At 47.1% G+C, this 20,334-nt stretch overlaps 1 protein-coding gene across 3 annotated transcripts in view; it reads right to left on the bottom strand.

Annotated features, from left to right (window-relative positions):
* Positions 1–20,334, bottom strand: part of LOC138580850 (zinc finger protein 232-like) — a 298,959-nt gene that overhangs the window by 242,287 nt on the left and 36,338 nt on the right. For 2 of the 3 annotated variants that reach the window (XM_069651722.1, XM_069651724.1), the window contains exons 2-3: positions 10,029–10,155; positions 4,664–4,774 (exon numbers count right to left, since the gene is read on the bottom strand). In XM_069651722.1, coding sequence (XP_069507823.1) covers positions 4,664–4,774; positions 10,029–10,155 — 238 coding nt within the window. The remainder of the gene's footprint in view (positions 1–4,663; positions 4,775–10,028; positions 10,156–20,334) is intronic. The other variant, XM_069651723.1, reaches the window with a different exon arrangement.

The following is a 20,334-nucleotide window of genomic DNA, read 5'->3' as shown; positions in this document are numbered from 1 at the left end:
AAAACAGCGGGCCACCAACACCCCGTGCCCTTAACCCCGCGGGCTTCACCCATTCGGGCCAGGGACTGCAGCAGATGAAGGTGGGGGGCGTGGCTTAAGGTATGGTGTCCCTCCAGGGACCAGAAAGCAAAACAACGGGCCGCCAACACCCCGAGCCCTTAACCCCGCAGGCTTCACCCGTTCGGGCCGGGGACTGCAGCAGATGAAGGCGAGGGGGCCTGGCTTAAGGTATGGTGTCCCTCCAGGGACCAGAAAGCAAAACAGAGGGCCGCCAACACCCCGTGCCCTTAACCCCGCGGGCTTCATTACAAAGAACTTCAATAACTCTGTCACGGTCTAAAAAGCTGGTGAGGAGGACCTGTTTGACAAGTATGATATGTGCTAGTTAAGCAATGGAGGGATGTGAACAGGCTAGTCCTTCCACCAATTGTTCTAAAAATATGCCTGAGAGGGTTTGAAAGCTAAATTCCCATCAGTAGTCAAGGTGGAATCTCTGTTGTGTAATCGGTTGGCAGAGGTGTCAATCCTCTCTGAGAATCTCTCTCCTCAGGGCCCAGCTGATATAAAGATTGAGAAATGGGCCAAACTAGGATTTTCAACAATGAAACTCTCCATACTTGGACGTTCATACACAGCATTGCAAAATCTATACGAGACTGCTGAATGGAAGGGAGACAGTGCTCTGTTACTGTTTGCTATGAAGCATCACACTTGCTTTTTATCAGACATGACCTTTGATGGCCTATGATCCTCTGCAGCCGCCTCGAAATCCACTGTAGCTGCTAGAAGGAAGATTTTGATGCATTTTTATATTGACTCGCTCAAAAAGCGTCCGCACCCCACCTTCCCTTTCTTTGTTCTCAGCTTTTTGAACATCAGATAAGGCAGCTACTGAAAACGCCAACCGATGATCAGAAGATCATGTCGCAGTTGCGAGAAATGGGGTAGGCAAAGGGCTTAACTTTCATTGAAGGGGTGTTATTACCTCCATAGATGTGGTGCCATATAGAAATCCCTCTCATGTTAAGGCATGTGGTGGGGGGGCCTCTATATCTGCAAACCCCCAAACCAGCCACAGGATCAAAAGGCCCTGTGTATGGCATCAGAAGGGGTCTTCAATATCTTGCTCCCCCCATCACTGCCTGTGAGGGACGTCTACAGTGTTTTTCTTCCACCCATGAGACGGCTCCATATGAGACAAACGGGTTCTCCAGATCATCAAGAAGGCGTACGGTTGATGATGATTCATCCTCTGATGGGGTGCAATCTCACTCCAGATCTGAAATGACTCATTAAAAGAGATGATCCAGCTAGAGGGATCCATGCCCTAGTAAACAAGGTGCCCTGTGCACAGGATGGTACCATCGCATTTATTCAATACTCACATGATATAGACAGGTGACTTTTTCTAGCACCGCTGGGTGTCCAGTATACTTATTGGCACATCCAAATACACAAGGAGTACCCAGAATAGAGGTCAATTTTAGATGAGAGTTCTTCCACTTGTACAGGCATAAGGATCCAGAGCATTAACCAGCAAGCTGGCACCATTGGTATTAGTGTCACATATAAAGGGGATATTGGTTTTTCATTGTTTAGAGGATTGGTTAATTTTTGGCCAGGTATGTGATCTACTACAAAGACAAGGTTTCCTCATAAATTGGGACATGTCACATGAATACAGCTGGAACGCTAAAATTAATTCCTGTGCTCTTCAACAAATCAGTCAGAAGAGCGTTCTTCCCAGAGGATCATATCAAAAAGGTTGCATGCAGAGTCCAATCCCTACTGAAGCACAAAGAGGCCACTGTGCGACAGCTTTTTCAGATCCAGGGGCCTGCTGATGTCAACTCAAGTGGTGTTGTAGGAGCATCGTCACCAGAAGCCCATAGTCTACCATCTTCTGCATTAGTTGCCCCCTGCGACTCAACTATTTGATTCGTATCCCTTGGCCCACAGGATTCAGGTTGGCCTAAACTGGCTGCTGATAGGGCCAATCTTTCAGGATACGGTTTCATGAGATCTCCCTCAGCCTTTGGTACTCATAACAATTATCCTTGCCAGTACGAAAGGTTTGGGTGTAACCATAGGAGGGAAAGGTCCAGAATGAATATCAGGATATCCTCCAGTTTGAGAGAATTGGCCATTCCTTACCCAGTTGGAGGGCCAGACTATCAGGCAGCGAAAAGCTATGCAAACCGACAGGAGAGCACCAGGTTCCTTTATTGGTAGTCTTGGAACACAGATACGATTATCGACCGAGGGTTATCTCTTTCTGATGAGATCCTATTTTCCACTGAGTGAGAATGGTGGTTTGGCCCTGTTGGCAGAATAGTTCCTTCCTCAGAAAATGTTTGCCCGAAGGCAAAGGTTTCCTAACAGCTGCCCAATCAATAAGGCCTTGCTACAGGGGATCTGTTAACCGACATCTGCAAACACTTCTCCTGACTTTCTGCTCAGAGCTTCAGTTACCCAAGATCTTGTAGGTGGCTGCTATGCCCTTTTCATGACCCCAAAATCCTCTTTGGAGCATTCGAACTGTGGTACTGTGAAAAAATAACAAAGGCCTGGCTGGTGCTGCTCCTGGTAGTTCCATTTTGGACCAGGCAACAATGGTTTCTCCCAAGGAAGGTGTTAGCTGTGGGAAGTGCTTGGTATATAATGATAGAACCATTTTGCCTACATGTCTGGCACCCTCAGTCATCCAAACATTGATTCTTGTGGTTTTGAAACTGAAAGCATAGCATAGAAGTGTAGCGGTTGTTGACTCGATGCAGCCTTGGATATTTAGGAATCAAGGATGCTAGTGACAAGATAAGCCAATGATATCATTGGAAACATATTTTGCAGCCTAGTGTACTAAAGGATGTTTGTTGCCAGAGGTCTGTGGCCCTTGCGCTATTCTCAATTTTCTAATGGATGGACTTCATGTGAACCTTTTAGTTTCCAATCTCAGGCGCCAATGGGAATTGAGAGAAGGGGCTAGAACATTCCAACATCTGAGCTTGTATACAAAAAGATTGTTTGATTTTGATTTAGACATTTGTAATGCCCTGATAACACGCGAAGGACAAGCAAACTGAATTGCCCATTGCCAAACAGATGTTGTCAGGAACAGAAAATGGCTCAGGCTTTGATAAAGAGGCAAGTCTTAAGTGTCCTCCGAAAGGTACAGGCAGAGTCAAAGTGGAAGAGCATTTGCTAACTAAGAACCCTGCAGCGAACATCCTGACTCCTCTAGTTTTGCATTCAGACAAAGTTACCCCCCCACCAGATGTACTGCTGCAGAATGTAAAGTTCTGTCAGACACAGAGGGAAAGAGTTCACCCCAAACCTTCTGTTCCACCCACACCTTGACATAATCTACACTATTATATAGTCTTGCTACTTTAATTAGAGGCCTGCCATTTACTACCCTGGGCCTCCTTGGGATTCACCATTAATCCCCCAACATATGAATATGCCTGATTTTGAGCCTATTCAGAAGATGTCTTTGTCCCTTTTGTCTGCCAGGGTTATTTTTTGCGGGCCATTAATACTAGGTAGAACATATGGGGAAATGGGTGCATGTTTAACTGATTATACTTATTTGCATGCTCTATCAGGTAGGATAGTGTTTAGAGTAATTTGTCTCCCTTTCCATTTTCCCCTGTATTGTTTTACCTTTACTGTAGGCCACTTTCATCATATCTTCTACAGTTTCCTCCCTGGTTATTATTTGCCTGACAGTCAACTCTTACTCTGTTATTCTCTCGTTCACTCCCTCTTACCAGTATCAATTATTTATTATCCCATTAGATATCATTGTGTCTATCTGTATTACATCTGCCACAGGCATCTCCCTCATCCAATCTAAGTCCCTCTGTATTTATTTATCATTATGGTGCCTCCCGCATCCTTTCTCACCAGGGTGGCCCCCTCATTCTTTGTCTACTGAGTGTCTTACTATTGACTTCTCTCACAGGTGTCTGCAGTTGGTGTCACTCTTTCGTTTCTCCTTTTTTGTTTCTCTCCTAGTTGCCTCCTTGTTTACTTTATTAGTAGTATGGGCCTCATTGTCTATTTCCTCTGTGACCAACTCTTCCTTCTCTCCTAGGTTTCTCACTCATCCTGTGTTCTTTCTTGGGGGTCTTCCTCATGCTCTCTTTTCTGGGTTGCCTACTTATGCATCTTCATGCTGGGGGTCTTCCTCATTCTTCCCTCAATGGTTTCTCAGTCATACATTTTGTCTTGAGAGTATGTTTTGTTCTTTCCCTCCTGAGTTTCTCACTCATACTTTATCGCTTGGGTATGTCACAAATTACCTTCCCCTTTAGTCGCAGACCCATTCTCTTTCCCTGGGGTGTTTATTTTGCAATAAGGTATCTAACTCTCACCTCTTAGCTCTTCTTATTTGTCTCTCCCCAGGTCTGCCATTTCACTTTGTGAGCTAAATATACTTTTTAAAGTTTGCCCGTGCTTCCAGCATCAGGCGTCAGGCCCAAAGGATGATGCAAGTTGCTTCAAGGGTTTGTGCTCCCTTGATGTATCCGCTACTTATTCCCACAGCATTGATGCAACTGCACATCCCAGGTAACTAGGGAATTCTGCGAGGATGAGTGCGCATGTCTGTGTGTCCCTGGGTGAATGCAGGTGCCCCTATATGTTTGAGTTGGTGACTTACTTGGAGAATTATACATACTCTCTCTTCTTCTGGAATCCGACCTGCCCACGGGGCACAGCTCTTGCTTTTCTTTAGCTCTTAATGAAGAGACCGTTGTGGCAATAAGAGGACCTGCATTAAAGAAACAGTAAAGTTACGGGTTAATTTAAAAGTACCTTGTAATGGCGAGACATATTTAAAAGTAGGGGGGAATAGCATTTTTGCAAGGTAAAAGGTACGGCTTGTTTATTTATTTAAAAAAGGCAACAATATCTACAAGAAGTGGTGATCTTAAATAGAAAGGAGTCGACATTTCTGGGAGCTATTTAGCACCTGCTTGGGGCCTAGAAGCAAATGGTTAGTTTGACATCAACAGTTAGTGGAAGCCATTTCTGATTCTTAGCCCAACTTGTACCATACAAACATATCTAGGTGACATTCACTGTGTCTTACGGAGCATCCTAAAAAATCCAGAAGACATTTAAAGTAAACAAGGGTTATATAATAGTTGGCATCTGGTGTAGAAGGTAGATTTGTGGTAGGCCATGCACTGCCTCCTCGTTCCGCAGAGGAAGCCCCTGCTCCCTGGGTAAAGCCTGATACCCAGGAGCTGCTCTTAACTCATGCTCATCAATCTTCATCAATACTTGATACATGATATAAAATAATTTAAACCAGCTCTCAAGGACACACATGTTCCTTCCTCAGGCAATCATCATATCACATGTCAGACGTGCCTCTTAATTTCTCTTTGAAGCCTATTGTTTAAACAGTTCTAGAATTAAGTCATCAACCTCCTGTTCCCAGATCCCTGACTATTCCCCTCACTCCCTTGAAATGCACATGCCATACACCTAGATGCTCACTCTATTTCTGTCCTTGTCCTGAACTGACTCAGCTATTGTTCTAGCCTCCAGAGGAGTCTTCTTCTCTTCTCTTCTCTCATCTCCTTCTTACCAAATACTAAACTCTGCAACTTGCACTCTCTATAACCTCCAATGTACCTCTGCCACCTCAACCCATCTACTGTACATGGGTTTGCCCCCCATGCCACAGCATCTTTAAATGACTCCTTGTATACAAATCCTTTCATTGGCTGCATACACCCTGGAAGGAGGCCAATATGAGATGCAGAGAGGACTGGCTTAAGGAAGTACGGTTCACCGGGTTTATTTGCACAAAATAAAAGGAGAAAAGAACAGAACACTGAAGGAATCAAACCAAGTCTCTCCCATTGGGTGTGATACTGGCTCACCACCACAGTTGTTTTGCAGGTTCCCTTGAACACTTGAATGTCTAACAGTATTCTGCTGCGGGTTTCTCAGGGTTTCTCGAATCATATCACCAGTTCTTGTTCCACAAATGTCTTGGGTTAGTTGGTCATTTCCTGGACCAACTGTTGGTATATAGTTTCTCCGCTGGGGTGAGAAGGTGTGAGGGGTTGTTATTGTTGCCTCCTATCACGCCGCTCGTCCCTACGACTCTTCTCACTCTGACCATCAAACACAGGGCCCCTCGCCCTTGGTAGCCCTGACTATTCCTTCTCTAGCCTTCTTGCCTGGGTCTCATGCCTCATCCCACATACCCTCCGGACTTGCCTAGGACTGACCTGGCCCATTGGACCCTTCCTGTTCTGTCTAACTGCAGGACTGCCCTACTCCTCCTCCTCAATCTCCATCTCACCATCTCTGTTACCTCCTCGTCCTCTTTACTGCATTTCCCTCCTGACGTTACCCTCTCCTCCTTGTCTGTTCCACCTTCACCTCCAGATTTTACCATCTCCTCCTCCTCTGTAACCCCTTCACCTCCTAATTCTGCCATCTTGCCCTCCTATGTACCTTCAGATATGACCACCCCTCCTCCTCCTCTGTGCCTTATATTACCTCCCCCGCCTCGACCTCTGCACCTCCTTCACTCCCTGACGTTACTCCATCCTCCTATCCATTCTCTGACTATTGCCTCCAACCCCTCCAAGTCCTCCTCAACAGTCCTCTTAACTCTCTCCAATGCTCTCGAACCGCATGCCACAATGGCCTTCTCCATCAACACACATCAACTGACTGAAGCCTCCGAGTTTCAAAGTGCTCTCCATGAATTGGACTCTTAGTGAGTAGCAGCACCTGTGACTTGTAAGTGGGCAGGGCTGGGATTGGCTCTTGTACCAGGTGTACCTGGCATCAGTTTGGGCCTGCGAGTTGGACCAAGCCTTCATTTGTCCTGTCCGCTTTCTTTGATCCCAGTTTCTGCTCTCCAATCTCTAGTGCTGCCAGTGTAGGGACAGTGGGCCGCATTACGGGTTTGGTGGTATTTCGGTGGTAAATCCACCAAAATAATGCCAAACAGAATTACTGTTACCACCACTTGGTGTACGGATTTACCACGGGATTGCAAGTGGTGGTAGGACGGTGTATGTCCCCTTTTTTGGAGTCCATAAAACTCCATGGGGGATTTCTGCAGAAATTACCACAGACAGCAATTCTGATGATTTTTGGTGGTAAAGTGGCAGATTCACCTCCACCTTTTTGCTGTGGAATACTCCACTTCACCACCAAACTTGGAGTATGGCCGCGTGGTAATGCAGTGGTAACAGAATTACCACTGCATTACCATCATTCTTTTCCGCACTGCCGTACTTGTAATGAGGTCCAATGTCTCCAGTTGCCACAGCATGTGATTTGGGGAAAGTCTTTATAAGCTTTTGAATTCCCCTGAATATATAGAAATTGCTGGGTCTCAGTGGATTCGCAACATTGTTTTCATGCGAGGGAGAGCTCTGACAGGAGACAAGGAATTGGTAACCCCATAATACATGGCCAAATCGGAGGTGTAAAAACCACACGTTTAAACATGGTATCAAGCATGATTCTCTGAAGCTCACACATGGAGAAACACGCAGTCAGGGTGCTGTGAACTTGCAGCACTGTGTCGAGCATGGATCTTCGGAGGTCACACACAAACACCCAGTCTGAAGACCAGTGCTTTAAGTGACCTGCACACTTGAGCCGGGGCTCTTAGGGGCCGTGGCTCGATTTTATAAAAGGGCTGGGGCTGTGGCCTAACAGGCACCATTCAGCTCAGGTAAGTGTTTCCTTGTCGTTGAATTGCGGTGCTGGCCCCCTGCCAGGCACCCCTTTCAATGAAGATGCAGGGATCATCACCCCCTCACCGAGGGTGATGATCCCTGCATCTCTAATGAAAGGGGTGCCTGGCAGGGGGTTGGAGAGGTTATGAAACGCTAGGCTTTTTTGTTGTAAAGTCTGAAGTTATCGCTTGCATGCGACAGCTTCAGGCTTTACCAAAAAAAAGCCAGGCCTTGTCATTGTGTCGCTCACCTGCCTGCATCTCTAATGAAAGGGGAGTCTGGCAGGGGGTTGGAGATGCAAGGAAAAGCTAGGCTTTTTTGTTATAAAGCCTGAAGTTTTCGCTTGCATGCGACAGCTTCAGGCTTTACCAAAATAAAAAACACGCCTTGTATATTGGCATTTCAAATCGGAGAGCTGGCAGGATTTGGTGAGTCTGATTCTGAGGAAACACCTAGCTCCCTCCTTGCCGCTAGTTCTGTGCTGCATCGAATACTTTAAACACAAAATAGGTGTTGTGCTGCCTTTGAACTGAGGAACAAATGCAAGCAGGAATTAAACAAATGTGAAACGTTAGTTTGCAACTTGGTGAAGATGATGGCAGGAGCTGGGAATCTGGCTCGCAAGGGAAGGGGCTTCTTGCTCACCGGCCCGTGTCCAGGGACAGACCTAAGGAAGATGCCCAGTGCATGGTGTAATCACAGTCTGCACTGTGCTGGGTTGGGGTGCTTTACAAACCCCTATGTTTAATAAATGGTATGTACAGAAAACTGGTGCTGTTGACTTTGCCTTCATTTGCGTAATGATGAGGCGCATAAGGGAAGTAGGATCTGCAGACACTGACTGGCTAAGTGCAAGGAGGCAAACAACTTTTATTGCCAGCGCTAACGGGGTTCTGGCACTGTTTTAAATTAACAAAAAAATATCGGTTTCCTTTCCTGATGTGAAATGAGCTCATATGCGCCGACTCTTTACATTTACTTAATACAAAGGTTGAACAAAATACGCTTCTAAACATGTCTAAATGTACATTTTTTCACCATGTTTCATTTTTGCTGTCACGCGTCATTTCTTTTTTTTATTTTTTTTATCAGAAACTGTTATAAACTTAAACAAAGATTATTTTGCATGATGGCGGGTACATGTCTCCAGTTTTGCCCCATCTAAATAATGGTGTAAACAAATTGACTATATTTTCGCCAGAATTGCTGTAAAAAATCGGCGGCCGGACTCCCAGACCGGCACTTCACTATCTGCCAAAGAAATAATTAAAACATAATTAGGGAAGTGTCATCAGCGAGTACAACAGGTGTGTGCTGTTGACGCACTGACGCTAGGTCAATTACTGCAAATAAGCACACATGTTCCTGATCTTTACATTTTCCAAATGCCTCTATGGTGGTTTGCGCTGGAGCAAATAAAGGGCACCCTCCCATCTGCTGGAGTGCACTGTTTATTAAATGGGACCTCTGGTCAAACCACAATTCCCCATACTCCGACATCTCGGGTTCGGCTTGCAACTCGAACCTCAAATACCAGTGGCACCCCCACATGAGCGGCCCAGACATCAAGTACCCTTGTGGCGCCCCCACACTGCAAAGATGTGAATATGTGTCCGATTACTTGCAGCTCATCTGTGCCCTCTAGCCATCTGCAACAATTCTAAAAACACAATTTGCCCAGATGTCTTGAAATTGAGGTGCTCGGCCCATGACCCCTCTTTACAGCTGTCTTCCACCGCCAGAGTGATGGCCCGCAATGCTCCCCTGTATTGCCAACTTCTCGTAAGACTTGCAGTACAGAAGCAGTGGGACATATGGTGGGTGGTACCCCGTGGTTGGCAACCGCCACTTTGTAGAACAAAATTGGAAATGTGGAATGCCCCTGCATTAACTGGCCAATACATAGCTGCCTCTGGCGTTCCTTTACCCAGTTCAACATTTTGGGGTCTTTGGGGTGTAGGGCCCTACCAAGGCACGTGCTGCAGGCACTACCACTCAAATGCTATCCCACAAAGGCGGGGCCAGCGCAGGTGATCACCTACTTCATCACCCACTACTTACAAAATCCTGTCCTACCTGACAACAAGCAACTGTGCACCCCTGCTTCTAAGATATCACCAAGAAAGAGCAGAGGCACACTTCTACTTCTGTATTCCACACAACCACCAATCACACATAGCTGCATTGCAGGCCAGACACTATGCAACGAGTATAATACATGTCAAGTCTTCCTGGTAGGCCAATCAACAATCCAGACATTGTATAGGCGAGCCTTCATGGCGACCATGATAGTGGTAACATTACCCAGTGAGATCAAGGCTTGGTGAATTTCCTTCATCACATTCCTGTAAAGGTCCTTCTGCCAATCACGTAACAGATTCCACTCCTCATCGGAGAAACAAGCGGCGGCGTCACGGAAGGAGCTCTGTTTCTGGAACAGAAAACGGTGCATCACTCACTGACAGACTGCATACAGCACAATATAACATATAATGAATACATATATATTACAGCATTCTTCTTTGCAGTATTGCCCTCCTCCCCTCCCCACGGCTCTGCGCATCAAAAGCTGAGAATTGAAAAGGACGTGAAAAGCCGTTTCCAGAGCAGGGCATTCGGGGATGAGATTCTGACCCACATTACAGACACTTTGCACCGGTGAAGGTGCACATTTGTAGTTCTATCACCAAGTATATATGGTGCCAAGGCAATTTATGCTCCACCATTGAAAATGCTGTGCAAAATAGCGCTGCACCGGAGTAAGGTTTTTGCAGTACAGGCCGAAATTGGCAGCTAAAACGCATCATCCACACCCAGAGCAGGATTTAAAATAAGCAACGATGCTTTTCAGTTTCAGAAGCAGTGCCAGAATCTCGATCATGAATTACTGTGACACTTGCTTAAGTCCCCTTTGAAGTGAATGCAGGGCCCCCTTGCATATTCCCACTACACACATCAGCATTTCAGTTAAATATGTTTTAGAGGAAATGATACGAAAATCCATGGCAAATAAATGTGATAGTCGTTTTTCTTTTGCCTGTGTAAATATGTCCAGGCTCGATGTCTTGCAAACAACATACGTCTAGTTGGATTAAAGAGCCACCTCCACCTTCCCTGTCCCAGCCATCAGTAAATGATGACTACCCAGGCAGAAGGGGCAGCACTGGAAGGTGCAAGAACTCGTAGAGGCAGCCATCGCTGGCGTTTATTGAGGTACTAGAAAAAAAGACACACCAAACACCAACATTGGCTCATTTTGGAGTCCTCTAATGGTGGTGCTGAGAGGCGTAAACATGTTGAGCCCATTTTAGCACCTTTTTATGCTCTGGTGTGGCGCAGTGAGGGCATGGAACGGGATAATTTTTGCTGTGCATTCCCACGCCAGCTGCAAAAACTGAAAGCATTTAGGCCAGCATGTTACTTTCATGGCCGTGCAAATACATTTAATAACTGTGGAATCTGCCTGCTTTTAGACCCGCTCAAAAGACAAGTGTTATGTCCATTTTGACTGTGTTAACACTTCTGAAGACAGTTCGAAATACAAATGCTGGCAATTGAGGGGGCATGGAAATGGAAATGTAGGCATTCTCCACTCTGAGATTTACACTTTTTCAAAAATGATTGCCACGGCGTTCAGTAGCCCTCTATCGCACTTTCAGTCCTCAGCGCCGAGAAGGTCAATGCAGTAGTGGGCCATGAATGTGAGTACTAGCGCCCATGTCGTAGCCCTGCAAATATCGGTGAGGGGAACCCCCTGAAATCCAGGGCAAGAGGCTACCATAGGCCGAGTGGATCACCCGCTACTGATCATGGAGGGGAATGGCGGCATTGGCACATGCACTGAGTGAAGAGGACGCTGTCTTCCTGTCCTGACAGGAAGTCCCAACGGTGACAAATAGGTTACTTTACCTTCTTCCATCTTCTGTCCTTTTACAGGCAAATCATCACGGCTCTTCCCACGTTTAGAAGATGAAGCAATCAGTCATCCTCACTTGAAGGGGAGGGGTACACGAGGGGAATCAGACCTCCCCAAACCGGTGAAAGGAAAACATCTTTGGTCTAAAACATGGGTCGAGTCTGAAAATCAGGATTCTGGTTCAATTATGAGGAAAGGCTCCCAATCCTGCAAGCCAATGTAATGGTGAGCAGGAAAAACATTTTAAATTAGAGGTATATGACAGGATCAGACCAACCTGGGACAGCGGTCTACCTGCACATAAGACAGGGACAGCACTGCCCCAGAGGTTTAGGAATGGGGATCTGTTTTTAACCCCGCCTCCCCCATGTGCATGAATGACATTAACCACAAGACCTTCTGTCACCTGATGCCTCCCAGTACTTTTTCTGGCCAGTGTTCTCCCTTCTCTCTTTCACAACAGCATTTCCCAGAATGCACCTGCGAACAACAAAGAAAACCCAGACTGGACCCAGGAAAATTGGATCAAGGACAGACAGGGAGTGAACTGGAATTCCCCTTGTCAAACAGGGATGAGACACCGAACGCCTGACCTATCAATCCCAGATGGCCCTCCAGCAAATAATGGGGTCGGCAACAAACAAACTGGGTGTGAGAAGAGACTGCAGAGGGAAAGATGAGACACAGAAGACCCTAAGAGGGATTTTAAAGCCCTGCACTTGTTTAACCCCAGCCCCTGGGGAAAAGACAGCTTTAGATTCGCTAAAAGAGGCAGGGGAGTACTGGAACCAATAGAAGGGTGGAGGGGGAGAACTAGGAAGAGAACAGTACAAAAAAAGGAGCGATTGGAAGGAGGAGTGTGGGTTAGATGGATGAGGTCAGAGGGAGTGAAGGTGGACCGAGAGACCAGAGGGTGGGCAGATGGCGGTGCTGAAGACTCAGTGGCAGTTTTGGAGCAGGGTGCAGGTGAGGCATTAGTTGTGAGGAAGAGTGGAACCAGTTTGGTTAGAAGAATGAAGAAGTGAATGGGAGAGTGTTTGTGAGAGTGGGAGTAGTCGTGAGGGGAGAGTGGGAGGTAGAAGTGGGCAAGCGAGGATAATAGGTGGAATGAAAGGGCATGGGTGTAGGGAGAGAGTGAGATCATTAGAGATGGGTGAGAAGGCCACCAATATTCCTGACTGACAAGGAGGGCTGAGAGGCGAGAGTAGTAGAGTGAGGAGGGGTGAAAGTAGCAGAGTGAGGAGGGGGAGAGTTGCGGGGTGAGGAGGGCGAGAGTAGCAGAGTGAGGAGGGGTGTGAGTAGCAGGGTGAGATGGGGTATGGGTAGAAGAGTGAGGAGCTGTGAGAGTAGTGGAGTTATGAAGAGTGAGAAGCTGTGAGAGCATCTAACATAAAAACGATAGGAGAGAGGAACAGATAGAAGGAGAGACGTAGTGGGTACTGGAGTAGAGACAGAGAGGGTGGAAAGAGGAGTAGTAAGATAAGTAAAAGGAAAGAACCGGAGTGAGAGAATCGCCCAGGGTGTCTGTTACCAGTACAATCCCGAAAGCATCCTTTCACATCTAGGGAAAGGTTAGGGTACCCTTGGGAAGTCCCAGAGTGACAAAGATGGCCCCTTTAGGTCTCCATCCATAGCCAGCAAGCTTTTAGATAGTAGAGGTTACAGATCCAGATGACCATCGTCCTGGGGATTAGGTAAGCCTGGGGTAGAGTGGAGGGAGCCCAAGAGAAGATGAGCGAGAGGGACGCCCATTACCTGGACGCCCTTCCAGAAAAACAGCCGGAAGCCAAATTATTTGAAAAACCTAATAAAAAATCTTGAACTATCTTTGGCACTTCGTGAATTAAGGACACCTGTGGCACGTGATTTCATTATAGGACCATCCAGGTCTGGTAAAGAGGCCAACTGCTATTCAGGAAGATGCTTAAAGTGGTACGCATCAACCACACCACAATATTGCCGACAAGGGTGACACAGACACAAGCAGGCTGCAGCCTATATGGGAATGAGGAGATGGTGGTCCCGCCAAGGGGGAAGGCAATGGTCAGGACCAGACTCTGTGTGGAGGTCCCCGAAGGAACCTATGGGAGAATCACCCCAAAATCCTGCCTGGCACACAGGCATTTACAGTACATCATAACAGGAGCCATAGTGAGGAATTATTGCAGAGAGGTCATCCTATTCAAGTTAGGAAACAAGGCCTACCTCATGAGACCCGCCAACATTTTCACCCAGCTAATATCTGAGAGGATCCTTGTCCCAAAGCTACAGAGTCGAGGATCTGGGATACACAGCTACGTCCAAAGCCAGGTTTAAAGAGAAGAGGGCCAAGCCAAGAAGTCCCCTGGGGTGGTTAGACCACGCAGAAATGGAATCGGAAAAAAGCCAACAAGAAGTACTCCAGAATAAACCCATTTGAAGAGTATCCAAGAAAAAATAAACAAGCCCTGAAGTTCCAGCCCTTCACCGAAAGCAGAGGACTTCGGTCCCAAGGAGATGACAAGCCGATTCAGACCATCATGGGTGCCCCTTCCTGAATGCTGTGAGGGAGTTGTTGCCTCCAAATACGGCACAGTCCAGCCTTGCTGCCGGATGTGGGGGACTAGGCAAGGATGTGTTTTGCCTCCATGAAGAACGAATTCTATCACGCTTTGTCCACAGCAGGTGGAAGAGGAAAGTCGTTGTTATGTCAGGAGAAAACCCAGACATACCTAGTAACTACATCCAGGACCGGACCTCGGAATGGGACTAACCGACTCAAAGGACATCCCAAACTCGAGATGTGATTAAGAGGAGACTGAGAAGGCAAAAGTCAGGTTTTAACGAGATGGCAGTGGCTCCTAAAGATCAAATGCCATTGGGGTTATCAGATCCTGCACCGCTGAGATTGAAAGAGACACAATGAATGTACTGCTTAAAGTAGCAGATCAGGAAAGCCCTGATGCCCAAGGAGGTAAGTCTGAAACTGGACACCCGAGAGGGCAAGTCACGAGGTGCAAAAACCATTGTGAAGGGAAACCTCTGGCCCAAGAAACAGCGGGGGGTTCTGCAGAGCCAAGATTTAAGTCAGAGCGACCAGTCGCAATCAAGAAGATGGAATTCACCATCCCAGACAAGGGGGTTAGATTACGACCACGCCATCGGCCGAAAGGAGGGAAGTCGGTGCTACATCTGTGGAAAACAGGGCCACCTTACTCATTCCTGTCCAGATCTGGACCTATGGAGGGAACAAGCATGCTTAGAAAACCTTTCACACCAGGCTTCTGAAGAAGAAGTGAAGGCCCCAGAATCCCTGTGTTGGACGGTGTGCCCCAAAGGAGAGACAGACCAAAGACTGCACCTTCCGCTGGCCGTTCGTGGAGATGCGGTGACAGGAAGCAAGAGGCTTGCTATCTAGCCAGATCTAAGCTTCCCAAAGAAACTCAGCATAAGGCCCATGTCCCAAGTCATCTTTTTCCATGGGGATACAGAGCTAGATCTCCAGCAAAGGTGGATATCCTGGTGCTGGAACAACATCATTCAGTGCCCATGCTGGTAAAGCTTGGGCTGCCCGAAGAGGTGCTTCTCTGGACCAATTTTCCTTCATTCCATCAATGATCCATGCCTAAAGACCCTTCAGCACCAACAGGGAAAAGATGCCAACATTTCCTAACCTCAGTCAGCTAGAGAACCTGGGGACGAGAAGGGGGGCTCAGAAGAAGTGGTGCAGGTATGTGACAGGGGGAGCCTGGGATCCCTCCCAACCTGGGACAGCAGAGGGTACATGGACATAAGACAAGAGAGGGCCAGCCCTACCCAGAAGTGGGGATGGGGAGTTGGGGGAGCGCGCTCAGTTCTTAACCCCCATGTCATGGTGTAATTGTGAATTTCATTAACAGTACCCTCCTTCGTCATTCAAGGCCTCAAAAGACTTTTTCTGGCCAGTGTTCTCTCTTTTCTTCTTCAGGACAGAAACCACCAGAATGCACCTGAGAGCACCCAAGATAACCCTGACCGGAGCCAGGAAAACGGAATCAAGAACAGATAAGTAATGGACGGGAATCTTGTTGCCAAACAGAGATGAGACACACAACAACTGATCTACCAACCCAAGATAGACCCCAGACAAATGGCGAGGCAGCAGCAAACAAACTGAGACTGACAAGGGACTGCATGAGGACAGGAGCGACACAGAAACCTTTCCTAAACTGAATTGGCAACAAAACTCACCAGCACCTGAGGAAAGCCACATGGAAAACGAGCAGCCTGAGCACCTGGCTGCTACCATGCAAACAGAGACGGGGATAAGAGGTTTTTTAAAGGCCCTACATCTGTATAACCAGTGGAAGGGGAGGGTGAGTCACAACCAGGAAGAGAACACTATAAAAAGGGAGTTACTGGATTCCAAGATGGCCGTCGGGGGTAGAGCACCGTGACTGATGCTCTTCTAAACCTCGGGGCTCCCAGAACAATAAAATAAGTAGATTGCCTTCCCCAGGCAGAAGAGCGTGTCAGCAGGAAGCCTGTGAGGAAAGGGGCCCACATTTCCATAGAACGGGCTGAGTCAGAACGGCCCCTGGAGGAAGGAAACCTGAAGCAAAGTGAAAGCGGAATCCAGGAGATGGTTTCCCCGAGTCTGGAGAAGCAGCTTGCTGCAAGAAAGCAGCCGAGGGCAATCGAACCTCCAGAGCTAATAGGAGGAGTTAGTGTCCAGGCAAAGTGCTCAGGCACTAATTAATCAGACCAGGAAAGAGGCCCAGGGACAGCTGAGGGACGTAAGAAGAAGGACAGGACGGTGCTGCGACAGCAGCACGGGAGACCCGGAGAGCAGAGGAGGAGACACCCTCGCAGGAGCCAAGACCAGCCTGCCCCAACCCATAGCCGCATATCGGAGTGCCGGACGGTGAGCGGGAAGGGGGAGGAGGAGCCGACCTTCACCCTGAAGCGAGAAGGAAGTAGGCACAGAGCAAGCCCCCTAGAGGTAACCAGGGAAGCAAACACAGAGGCTCAGACGGGAAGGCCAGGCAGACGGAGAGAGCAGAGAGGCTCAGTCCCAGATGTAAAGGGCGAGACGAGCCCGAGAGAGGATTGTGGAGGATCAGCCTAGCCAACGTAAGGGCTGAGGGAAGGCCCTGGGTCTGGGAGGGCCTGGAAGGTCCAATCCCACCAGGAGAAGGCAGCCTTTTGGATGGAAGGGGGCAGCAAGGTCTCTGTCTGGGTGGGTGATAATATAGAAGCTGTGAGGGAGACCCAGAGGCAAGGTAGCAACAGGAGGCCCCCGGAGCAAGGGGGAAGCCCCTCATGAGTAGAGAACACTGATATAGGGGACAACAGTTGGACACACAGAGATCGATCAGTATAGAACAAAGACTGAGAAAAGAGATAATGTCTAAAGCTATGGGAAAAGACTTGTCAATAACCATGAAGGCTCCCAAGAAACACCCCGAGAGCAGCCTCCAGAAAATGTGGGGTAAAACAGGGTCTTCTCAGCAAGTAACATTAGCCGGACAAGAGCAAATGGACCTTGGTGAACCCCAGACGGAGGAAAGTCAGGAGCAAATTGTGACTCAATCACTTCTTGAGTAATATTTTATGGACTTTGGTGAAAAGATATCAGAAATGGTCCAGAAGCAAATGACCATCATGAGGGAAGACCTGGCACCAGCTCTACAGAAGATAAAACAAGACGTCAATAAAATGGAGGAAAGATTGGATACAAATGAGAATGCAATACAGGAGCTGACAGAGGACTCAAGACGATTGGAGACCTTGGAAGAGCAACTGGCCACGGCAACCCACAACCTAGAACTTCAGACAGAGGACCTAGAGAACAGGTCAAGGAGATCCAACATACGGATCAAAAATATGCCCGAAGAGGTAGAAGACAAAGACCTAGTAACAGTAATGAAAGGCATATTCAAAGACTTACTGGACTGGGCATAGAAGTAAAGCCTGATGTAAGAATAGACAGAATCCACAGAGTAGGCACCCGCAGACTGGAGTCAGGGGCTCGGCCCAGAGATCTGTTTGCAGCTATACAAATTAAAACTATAAAACGAAGGAGCAGATTTTGAAGCAATCATGAAAGGCCAAACAAATATCATATAATAGAGCCGATTTGCTGCTCTTTCAAGACCTATCTCAGATAACCCTGGCCAAAAGGAGGAAGATGGGCCCCGTCGTGAGGGCGCTTAAATACATGGACATTAGATATAGGTGGACCTTTCCATTTGGTCTAGTGTTCGAATGGCAGGGGAAGCAAGTCCGGATCACCTGCTACGAAGAAGGACTGAGGATCATGGGGATCGAGGAAGATGAGCAGGCCAGGGAGTGCTGATAGCCTTACAGAAAAACATTGACCTAATAGTGACGTAGATGGACAGGGACTCCCAGGGGAGATATCTAGCCTTAGACATAAAAGGCAGGATGGGAGGGCTATACGCTAGAGACCCTCTATGCCCCAAACGCAGGCCAAGATGCCTTTCTCCAACAGGCTCTGGTCAGAATAGAGACATTCGCAAAGGGCCCCATAACCCTGACTGGGGATTTTAACATGGCTCGGGACCCAGAAAAGGATAGATCCATGAAAACCAAAGGGGGTCAAGGGAAACCCTCGAGAGAATTAAGGGAGAAAACAGAAAGGCTGACCCTGGTGGACATCTGGAGGGAAAGGGACGGGGGTAGGTCGGGTAGAGAGGGATATACATTCTTTTCTCACGCACATCCGTCTTCATTGCGGATTGACTAGGTGTGGACATCTCCAAAGCTTTTGGGACGGGTGAGGGCATTAGAGGTGGGAGCAATAACCCAATCGGATCACGCAACCCTGGCACTGAAACTAGGTAGAAGTCTGGGTTCCCCAGGCCTCTGGAAATTGAGGTATCCAGGATATCTGTTTAAGGACGACATCCTGAGGAACGAGTTGAGTGAGGGGATTAAAAGTTTCTTGAAGACAATAGTACAGAGGAAACAACGGAGCACATGAGGTGGGATGCTTTTAAGGCCACAATCCGGGGGAAATCATTGCAATAAAAGCCCGCCGAGATAGAGAATTGAGATTGGCAGAGAAGGACCTGGAGGAAAAGTTAAAGAACATAATGTCCAAGATGAGAGTGGGCGCGAGTGGGAAAATTAGAAAGGAATACAGAGCCATGAAAGGCCAATTGGAATTAATACAGACAAAGGCAGCAGAAAAAAACATTAATGTTCTTAAACAGAAGTACTACATTAAGGCCAATAAATTGGATAAAATACTAGCCAGGATGTTGAGAAAGGAAGAGAAGGCCAAAATGAGGACCAAAATAAGGGTTGAGCGGGGAACCAGTGTGGAAACTAAGGACATTACCCGGGAGTTTTCAAAGTTTTACAAGGCGCTATACAGCACCGCAGATCCTAGTGAACAGAGCGAACAAGAGTGTATAGGAGAGAGACGATTGGGCCAAATATCTGATCAAGAGAGGGAAATTACCGGTATCCTGTCATTTTAACGAACGTAAAAGTTTCGAATGGCAAACTTTCGCATTTTTTTGTCGAAATGCCATTTTTTTGAATGACAATTTCTTAGAAAAAAATTTGAAAGTGCCGTCGACATGGGTAAGGGTTGGGGCTTGGGTTAGGGTTGGGGGTGGGAGGGTGGCCTGGGGGATGGGGCATTGGGGGGAACCCCCCCCAATATACACAAAAACCTTGAAATGTTACATGGAGCTGTCCAGTGCTGAAATTACAGCACTGGACAGCTCCATGTAACGTTTGAAAGTTACAAAAAAAAAGCATTGAAATGCCACAATACACAAAAACTTTGAAAAGTTGCATGGAGCTGTCCAGTGCTGAAATTACAGCACTGGACAGCTCCATCTAACGTTTCAAAGTTACACACAAAAAAAGCATTGAAATGCTACTTTTAACATGTGAAAGTGCATTTCAATTGAAACCAGTCCATGACTATTTTCGACGGATTGGTTTTGAAAGAAATGCACTTTGCATGTTAAATATAGGCTGTCGCAGCTTTTTTTTCGAAACTTTGTTTTCGAAACTAGTTTGTCGAAACTTTTTTTTCGAAATTATTACTATAATTATCAGACGAGGTAAGAAGGATCATCATGACCTTACCCATCAATAAATCACCTGGCCAGGATGGTTTTGGTGCAGAATTTTACAAGTCCTATAGGGAGATCTTGATCCCGTACATGGTTCCTCTTCTTAATGATATGGGCAAAAAGGGGAAAATTACAGCTACTGTGAAGAGGCTAAAGTGGTCCTAATTCCGAAAGAGGGCAAAGACCACACAGCATGTGGCTCTTATAGGCCGATAGCCCTAATCAATGTGGACACGAATATATTTACAAAGATCCTGGTGAACCGGTTGGACCAAATACTACCAAACATAATAGGCCCGGATCAGTCGGGATTCATCAGGGGCAGGCAGACGAATTATTACACGAGGAGGATAGCTCACCTAATCGAAAAGGCCAATAAAAAGAAAATTGCAGCAATCTTAGTAGCCTTGGAAGCAGAAAAGGCTTTCGACAATGTGGGGTGGGGGTTCTTGTTTAAAACAATTAAACAAATGTGTTTCAGGGGGAAATTTATAACAAGGCTCAAAACAAATTATCACAACCCATCCATAAGATTGGCTATAAATGGCCAGCTATCGGAGCCCATTAAGTTTCAGAGGGGTACCATACAGGGATGTCTCCTCTTTCCCCTGCTCTATGT

This window comes from Ambystoma mexicanum, chromosome 3p, assembly GCF_040938575.1.
Source record: "Ambystoma mexicanum isolate Mex_15411 chromosome 3p, UKY_AmexF1_1, whole genome shotgun sequence".
NCBI classification, from domain to species: domain Eukaryota; kingdom Metazoa; phylum Chordata; class Amphibia; order Caudata; family Ambystomatidae; genus Ambystoma; species Ambystoma mexicanum.
Note: the sequence above shows the minus strand (reverse complement) of the source record. Positions and strands in the feature narration are given on the sequence as shown.